The 9,726-nt window shown below is 32.6% G+C and overlaps 2 protein-coding genes across 2 annotated transcripts; both read left to right on the top strand.

Annotated features, from left to right (window-relative positions):
* The first annotated feature begins 3,503 nt into the window (after nt 1-3,503).
* Nucleotides 3,504-4,181, top strand: LOC114381775 (E3 ubiquitin-protein ligase ATL6-like). The gene has a single exon (XM_028340991.1). The coding sequence runs from the start codon at nt 3,504-3,506 to the stop codon at nt 4,179-4,181; it is 678 nt and encodes a 225-aa protein (XP_028196792.1).
* Nucleotides 4,182-8,085: 3,904 nt separating this feature from the next.
* On the top strand, nt 8,086-9,030 carry LOC114381776 (putative clathrin assembly protein At4g40080). Its single transcript, XM_028340992.1, has one exon. The coding sequence runs from the start codon at nt 8,086-8,088 to the stop codon at nt 9,028-9,030; it is 945 nt and encodes a 314-aa protein (XP_028196793.1).
* The last annotated feature ends 696 nt before the right edge of the window (nt 9,031-9,726 follow it).

Consider the following 9,726-nt stretch of genomic DNA (forward strand, 5'->3'; position numbering starts at 1 on the left):
ACAGCTTAGAAGATTAGACAAAAGGGTGAGTGATAACAAGTCCTGTCTCAATGAGGGTGCTAGTGCTCCTCTCTTAATTATTTTCTGATTGCGAGCTGTACTCATTATCAACACACCAAAGGGTACATGAGATATGCTTCAATGCTATATTGAGTTGTCAAATTTTGTAATGATTCCATCCAAATTGCTCTTGATTGTGAAGAATCTCGTGGATTGCTTCCTAAACCATCATACAAACAAATAGACGATCGAGTTTCATATATTTGATGTTTCATACTATACTATCATGATTCAACCACGTCCACCAGATGCATGCCTAGGCTTAGGCTTTGGCCCATTGAATGGTTGGGGTATTAGGCATGTTGGAAATTTGCTTCCCGCACCCCATAAAAAACTTGAATGGACCAAATTATTCTTTGCAACCAACCTGCTCCTCCCACTTCCCAACCCACCTCTTCTTCAAAACCACCACCACCACGTTTTTCTCACTCACCCAAATCTCTATGGACACCAAAACCCTTGCACCCCACATCATCACCAAGTAGCAGCAGAAGAAAAACAACAACTAACTAGCACTTGCACCTCACCCTTCTTTTCCAACAACCCAGCATGGGTGTCATTGTTGTTAGACAAAAATTGGCAAATGGTAAAGTTGTCTTTTCCAAGTCCCTTCAGCTTATTCCCCTTTTATGATCTTGACATGGATATATAACTTACGGTTCCTAATAGAATATGAATTCATTGAAGTTTTAGATTGCTCATTCTAGATCGTAATGTCAAAAAATTATTTTCAGAATATGAAATCTGTAATAGAAGAAAAACAATGAACTTTCAGATTTTTCATTCCAGAATTATACACACGTAATTCTAGAACAAGTAATCTGAAATATATGTTGTTTTTCGAATTACTTATTATGGAATTGTGTATGTGTAATTATGGAATATGCATTCTAGAATTATACATACATAATTATGGAACATGAAATCATGATAACAACATGTATTTCAGATTATGTGTTATAGAATTATGCATAATTTTGGAATGAACAATGTAGGAGTACATTGTTTTTCTCTTATCTATTTTGGATTCTCCAATCTGAAATTATAACCAAATAAAACAAATGAGAACTTACCTCAAATAGTTACTTTGATGGAGGAAATATGTGTGACAGAAAAAATGAAGAAATTGTGGTGGCGGAGGCTTTCAAAAGGAGGTTCCATAGAGGCTAATCTTCAAATATTTGAAAACAAGGGGGTGGAAATAGCAAAATTATGAGGTGCAGGAAGAAATTTCCTTTGTTGTGCTTTGCCTTTTAGGTGTTGACTGCGGCGGCCCTTGACCCAGTTGGTGCCAAAACTCTCTCAATCGATTTGGTAGAGGAAAATTGAGAACTCAACTTAGAAACAACAATAAAATCTAAAATCCACAGTTCTACACACAACTTGTAGCTCCATACCCCGTTGCCAAATAGATACATCAACTAGCTCGATTTTAAACAATTTGTTTTAGAGGATAAAATACATAATCTCTATGGGTTGAATCTTCAATTTGAGCATGAAATCTTATGATAAAAAAATACTATTTTATCTCAAACTGAATCGATCTAGTAGGAGAGAGATAAATTAGGTGTCAAATAACATTGAAGAAAGTGAAAAAAAGTTATATATATATGTATATATATATATCCTCGTATTACTGTGACAGATCATATACCATTTAGGTATTTACTGATTAGTACTAATATTCATAATTCAATATATACATCCAACATCCATCCAATAATTGTGTGATTAACTATGTAAATTAGATTAATGTTATTTTATATATTATTATTTTTCTTAAATGTTTCAATGATTGTATAACACGGTAAACCTGCAGATACAAAATAAACAATTTTTTACATGTAATTTATCACGTCTTATAGTCAATAACTTCATAAAATTATTAATCTTAAAATGTAATTTTTATTTTTTTTAAATATGTGATTTTAGTTGTCTTATTATTTTTAATTAAAATATTTTGTCTCTCACTTTTAAAAAAAATCCATTATTTTAGTCTTCTCATTTTTTAATTTAGAAATTTCACCTCTCACTTTTTAAAAAATTTATAATTTTAATTTCATTTTTCAATTTCAGGCTTGATCATGCAGTTTTTTTTAATAATAAATTAAGCTTGTTAAAAAATAAATAATTTTAAAAAAATGTTTGTTACGTGGATAATAAATAGACACATGCCGATTAATGATGTTTATAGAATACATAGATCGTTTAAAATTTGTCACAAAGACCAAAATTGTATATTTTTTAAAAGTGAGAGATGAAATGTCTCAATTTAAAATGAGAGACTAAAATTGTGAACTTTTAAAAAGTGAGAGATAAAATATCTCAATTAAAAAAAAGAGGGATTAAAATCACAAATTTAAGAAAATAAGAAAACAAAAATTACATTTTAGCCTATTATTATCCGCTTGTAAAACAAAGTTATAAACCACCACTTGTGATACAAAAAAAAAACTATTTTTAGTTTAATATCTATGTATTGATAATATAAAACAGTTTACACTATTATTCAATCATAGATCAGTGTTTGAATTATTTTAAGATAATTATTTTAAAAGTCAATAAATTTATTATACATGATAAGTTGTGATTGAATGATTGTATAAAAAAATTTACACTTTGAGTGCATAACCATTTTTATACTAACTAATTAGGTATGATAGTTAATAACTCTATTGACCAAATCAAATGATTAGACACTAAGTGATTAATGTATTAAAGTTAATCTTAAATCATTTGAGTACCATCTGAATTTAATTCTTAACAGGAATAATTCTTGTTCAGACTTTATTTATTTTTCTCTCAAATTTTAGATTTTTTCGTAATAATTAACCGATAAAAAATTTATATTATTGACTAATTTTAAAATAAATTTAACTATATTTATAATTCAACTAATCATATTTCTAGGTAATCAAGGATATTTCAAAAAAAGAAAGTATGAGGGACTCGGGTGTACAAATTTAAGCGGAATGAATATAAAAAGAAAGAATATCCTCGTACACAAGTTCATATATAGAAAGAATATCCTCGTACATTCACAACTTCATATACATTACTAGCTACGTGACAAATCCTATACTATTTTAGGTATTTACTGATATCGCGAGCGAGCTTGTTTGTTTGCTTGCATGTAAACATCAAAAATACCCTCCCACAACAGAGCACACCAACCTAAAACGTAATTTAACATGTTTGTAGCAGCAAATGCAGCCTCCACATAACGCTACTATGTCCTCGTGTCACTTCCTTATGTTTCCACGGTCTACACATCTCAATTCCTCTTTCCTTCTTAATAATTAGGTAAAGCACTCAGCACCAAAGGCTTCAAAAATCGCTACACTTCTCATTACTTAAATATATTACCTATTCTATACACACACAAAAACACTACATTTCAGTGCCTCATATTCATTCTATTTGTTCTACAATACAGTTGAGGAATGGAGGTGACCCAATATACGTTCCTGGTGGTCCTAGTGTGGAGTTCATTATGTACAAATGCACAGTGGAATAACCCAATAAACTACTCTCCCTTCGACGAGATAAACAAAGGTGAAAACTCGAAGGTGACATGGAGTGTGTCGCTGTCATGTGTCTTCATTAGCATCCTCGTGTTTGTGTTGTTTAAGCTACGCGCGTGTTGTTGTTCTTCTTCCGGACGCCGTAACACTACAAAGCTCGTGGCAGCAGCCACAGAAACGATTGAAAAGTGCCCTGTTTTTGAATACTCGACGGCGAAGGAGCTTAAAGTGGGGAATGGGACAGAGGAGTGCGCGGTGTGCTTGGTCGAGTTCGAAGACTCTGACACCATTAAGATGCTCCCAAAATGCCAACACGTTTTCCACCAGCATTGCATCGATACATGGTTACCCTCTCGCATGACCTGTCCCATTTGTCGCCAGAAACTCACGTCTGAGGATAATACCGTAATCGACGTTGTTGATGTCGTCGTCCCAACGGAACAACAAGAACATGATGATACAGAGTCTACAGAGTCGGAGGTGGCAGTAACAGCAGCAGAAGAACAACCTCAACCTGATGAAACTGCAGAACATGAAACCGACACTGATCACAGTACTGTTGTGGAACAGGTGGTTGAATTTGAGGTTGTTGCCTGAAGAATTCAGGAGGTAACAACAAATTGTGGTTCTCTCCACGATCAGCCACCGTCACAGATTCGTCTGCTAGCTTGGATTGTCGGTTTTGTCTCTTTCTTCTTTCTGCGAAATAAACTGCTTGCTAGCTAGCTTCTTTCAATTCAAATGTCTGCATGCAGGTGCATTTTGACGCAAAAATTCAAATGCCACTATAAATATTACTATGTAATGAAAAAAATCAAAACATCACCATGTATTTATTCATCACGTATGGGTTAATTAAGAGTGTAATGTAATATGTAGTAATGAAATAGTGATATATACAGGAATTTTAGGTTACAAGCGTAATTTTCTTTCTACAATTTCCTTCACCGTCAATCATCACATGTAAGTAAAAATGAAATACACGATATATAATACGAAAGAAAGAGAAATACAAAGAATAAAAATGTAAGATTGATATAAACATCAAAGTGGAAATAAATCATTTATTGCCATAAATTAATGGAGTGCGTTAAAACTTTGTACGAAAAGATGTGGCATGATTTATGATGAAATTTTTAATTATTTTTCTTTAAGATTTGATTATCGAAGAAAAAATTATTAATGTTATAAACATTTTTATGACAGGTAAATTCTAATATCATTAAATAGTAATAATTTAATAAGATGTCCTCATTCAATTCCTAGACTCAATTATATATATGATTTGTGTTTAATAATATGATTTCACATATTAGTATAAAATATTTTAATTTTTTTATTGATTTCAAAATAATTTATTTATATATGAATAAAAAATTATTTATATAGGTTAAACACGAAAAAAATAGGGCATGTCCTGACAATGAAAAGTAATTTTATATCATAATCATCTAATCACAAACTATCATTTATGATAAATTTGTTAATTTTGATCATAGTTTTCTTAAAAGTCATATCAATAGTGATATGTAATTAGATGATACTATAAAATTATTTCACTATCAATGTAATTAGATGATATTATAAAATTATTTTACACTATCAATGTATGACCGTTAAACTCTTAAACATATAGTATGCACATATGCATAAAAATCATATATAAAAGTAGATATCAAGAAAACCTTAATATCAAAATTTGAACTCAATGGTTAAATTATAGGATTAAATATGAGGATATCATTCGTATTTGCTTTAATTGGGTTACATATGGTTATTATGAGGAACAAACATTGTTACACTTTAGACCTATCCAATAGAGAAGGATGGATGATAATAGGACATGGAAATGACGACGAAGATTGAAGATATGCTAGCGCCTAAATAACATGATGATTTAATTCATGGATGCTATAGTTATGCGAGATTTGCGGGGAAAAGCACATTGAAAGTCATAAAGGGGGAGCAAATCTAGGAGGAATTACTAACGGATAAGAAGATTGAATCTGAAAGAATTGTCGAGAAAGGGATCATGATGATATGATGTTCACAATAATGAAATGGATATGGTCAATCATGAGGTTGTCGAATGAAGAGCACGTGGAGAATGATTTAAGTGCAAATTAAACTAACGCTAGATCCAAAAAAACCCTACTCATAGGCCCACTAAAATAAACAACCAATACATTGCTACCTTGTTAAATAGAACAAAATGTGACCAAACCCAAGTATCCAACCCAATGGTGGCAAACACACTTCATATTCCTTGGTCTTGTTGATGTCTTGGCTAGGGTTAAGGCATATGGAGCACCTTTTCATGATGCCTTTTGATTAATAAAAAAACTATTTAACCATACAGACACACATACACACTATAGGCAGCCACCACACTACTTTGTAATAATAGGACATGCAGATCAACTGATGTGAGATTGTTTTAACTTAATTAGTGATCTCGAGTTCGATTTTTGAATATACAATTGCATTAAATACTAAAGAAAATCTATAGTGTATGCAAAATTGTCTCCTAGAAGAATAGTTGTTTTTAAATACGCATTTTCTTAAAAAAATTATGTATTTATTGTTTTCAAAGTGTATGAGTGGAAAAGAAAGATATAAAGAAAAATGAGGTGAAAATGAAATAGAAAAAAAATATATATGATAATAATCTTGCAAAATTTAAAGAGACAAAATAGAAAGAAGGATACATAAGTAGTATATGGTGAATATTGTAAAACAAAAGAAGAGAGAAATAGGTAATGTTAAAACAAATTATATATAAAAAACAAAATATGAAAAAATCAAAGTCATTTACTTAAATTGAGATAGACATGGTCATCTTTAAGAGCAACACATTGTTACGCTTGAGATCTCTCCAATAGAGAATAACACATGATAATAAGATGTGGCAATGTTGATGAAGAAGATCAAATATATGCTAGCATCCAAATAGCATGATGATTTCAAAAGATGAATCATGAGACTGCCGATCGATGCTGAGCACGTGGAGTAAGTTTGTGCATGCTAAACTAATTAATAACTCTAGATAAAAGAAAAAAAAAAACTCATAGACTCACTCGAAAAATACACTACTACCTTATTAAATGAAATGAAAAGTGATAAAACCATACACTACTACCTTATTTAACCACACCATACACTACTACCTTATTAAATGAAATGAAAAGTGATAAAACCATACACTACTACTTTGCTGAAGCTATCCATGCTCCTCCACGCAGCTTCAGTAGTCTTCTTATTTCTCTCATGGTGGTGCAGAATTGAATTAAAATTGCCTAGTACTTCTCACGTACCATGTACATCTTCTGATAATTCCATCAATTTTTCCCATAGCACCTGTCTGCGTTGGTAATGAGGGCTACCATATACCACCGACAAGTACTATGAAAATTTCGTTGCATACTTGACACTCATATGCACCCATTGAAACCCGTCTTCTATGATGTTCACCTCCCAATCACTCTCATTCCACAGAATCCAGATCCCTCCTCACTGCCCTGCGGCATCTACAATATATATCATTAAATTACTCAATTATATAACTTAAGCCTTTTTTAAATCTATCAATTTTAATGTTTACACAACATATGTATTGAATTAATTAATTCAAATAATTTATTTTTATAATTTATTCCTTAACTACAAAATATGTTCTATATTTTATTATTTATTTCTTACATATAAAATTCACTAACTTTTAAAACACTCGTGTCAAAAAGTATTAATTTTGGTCTTCGTTCTATAATCGTCGGTGATTATGTTGTTGATTAGATTAGTCTTCGTGGTTACTTTTAGTTGGCCATTCAGGATATTTTCTTGGAAGTATTTAATTAATAGTCATGGTTGAAAATTTTGAACACCTGACCCAACTAACCTGTCGAAGTCTTGCTAGCTTTTTGATAATTAGCGGGACAATGAATGGAGTCACCCTTAAGTAATATTATAATATACACTTCATCTTTAGGATAGTCTTCTTATCATCATTTTCTCTTCCATCACACCTTTATTTTTATTTTTATTTTTATTTTTTTCTCTCTTTGCTCTGTGTCTATACACCCAAAAATAGGATGTACATTGATTTTTTTTTCCTTTAGGATATATGAGTAGAAGAAAGGGAAAGATCGAAAAGAATTAATAAATAATATAGGAAAAAAATGAGATGAAAGTAATATGAAAAGGAAAACTAACTGATGTATTATTAATAATTAATATAATAACCGAGATATTAGTCAGAGAAGAAACTAGTAGCTAATCAACACAAGTTTCATTTTCTTCTTGCATCAAGAAGCAATTAATACTTGATGATAATAAGGTGTGCATGACTTAAATAGTTTATGTCTAAAATTTCAACTATGATATTTACATTATAAGAATCTGTGATATTTATATGGTAGTAGTTGGTCTTGAAGAAAATAAGGATCCTCTGGTTGCTATATTGTCCCTTAGCGTGTACGCGTGTGTCTCTTAACTCTACTCTACGATGACGAAACTGAAAGAGCTGATAGGAATAATGAAGGACAAAGCATCGCAGGGCAAAGCCGCGATCCTCTCCAAACGCGCCACTCTCTCTCTCCTCCGAGCCACCAGCCACGACTCCTTCGCCCCTCCCACGCGGGATCACCTCTCCACGCTCCTCTCCTCCGGCGATGGCTCACGCGCCACCGCCTCCGACGCCGTAGACCTCCTCACCGGCCGCCTCCAGACCACCCAGAGCTCCGCCGTGGCGCTGAAATGCCTGATCGTGGTGCACCACGTGATCAGGCGTGGCAGCTTCATCATGAGGGACCAGCTTCCATACAGCGGCGGCAGGAACCACCTTAACCTCTCCAAATTCAGAGACAAAAGCAGCCCCGTGTGTTGGGAACTCTCTTTGTGGGTACGATGGTACGCTAAACACGTGGAACAGCTTCTCTGGGCTTCCAGAATTGTCGGATTCTTACCAACCGAAAAAGAGAAAGCTTCGGGTCTTACCAACGAGGAGTTGTTGAGAGAGACGGAGGCTTTGTTAACGCTTCTAGAAGGGATTGGAAACATACCCAACGCTGCATCCATGGAAGGGAATAGATTAGTTTCTGAAGTAGCGACTTTGGTGGAAGAAGATGGGGTTGCGGTGTTGAGTGAGATTTTTCTTAGAGTTAACGAGTTTAGAGAGAGATTGGTGTGTCTCGGTTTTGGAGAAGTAGTGGAATTGGTTTACGTCTTGAATAGATTGGGCAAGTGTAAAGAGATATTGGTGATCACAGAGAAACAGAAGTTATGGGATTTAGTGAGAGAATTGAAGGTGAAGATAGAGAAGATGGAAGTGTATAGGGAAGAAGGGAAAAGAACGGTGACAACACAGAGAGCAACAAAGTCAGATAGGTTTGCTCTCACGCTTGTGAATTCCGTTGATTTGGGACGGTTTCCCTCTGCAAGGTTCTTGTGAATTGTGATATTTTGTAAATACATATTAATTATATATCTTTTCGGTTAAATTAATTATTGGATGTCAAATGCATGAATAATAATGATCAATTTAGTAAAAAAAAACTAGTATTCTATTCTTATGTGTAAAAATTTTGAGTCAAATGACAATCATAATTCACAAATAAAATTAATATCTGACTTAATAAATTGAAAAACATGTGATTTTTTATTTAAGACCAAAAATTTATTTGATGCCTGCGTAATCTTCCTTTTAACTTTCAGTTCAGATGAAATTGTAAATTTTTGGTTCTTATACATGTATAAAAGTTGGATTTGTCTATTTTGTTGGGTCTAATGATAATAGCAGAGAAAATTTGTTGACCTATAAAAATTTTCTACTTTTGTATGGAATGTTTTATAATTTATTTTTCTTGATCATATTATCCATCCATTTTATGCACTGTATAAAAAAGAAAATGGTGATAATAAATTCTAATATATACTTCTAGGAGAAGAGAAAAATTAAAAAGGAAATAAAATAAGTGATATTATGCAATGAATAATGAAACAAAAAGAAGAAAGGAATGTAGAAAGGAGAATGAAAAGGTATATACCTTATTCGTCCATGTGAATCTTGTTTCTTGAGGGTTCATATGATGATCATGGTTGAGAATAGAATGGTTTCTTTTTACACATCACGAGATTGCATCTATTG

Source organism: Glycine soja, chromosome 13 (genome assembly GCF_004193775.1).
Source record: "Glycine soja cultivar W05 chromosome 13, ASM419377v2, whole genome shotgun sequence".
Lineage (NCBI taxonomy): Eukaryota > Viridiplantae > Streptophyta > Magnoliopsida > Fabales > Fabaceae > Glycine > Glycine soja.

What these genes read in the sequence shown, in the direction of transcription:
- LOC114381776 (XM_028340992.1), top strand. Translation starts at nt 8,086, where the DNA reads ATGACGAAACTGAAAGAGCTGATAGGAATAATGAAGGACAAAGCATCG.
- LOC114381775 (XM_028340991.1), top strand. Translation starts at nt 3,504, where the DNA reads ATGGAGGTGACCCAATATACGTTCCTGGTGGTCCTAGTGTGGAGTTCA.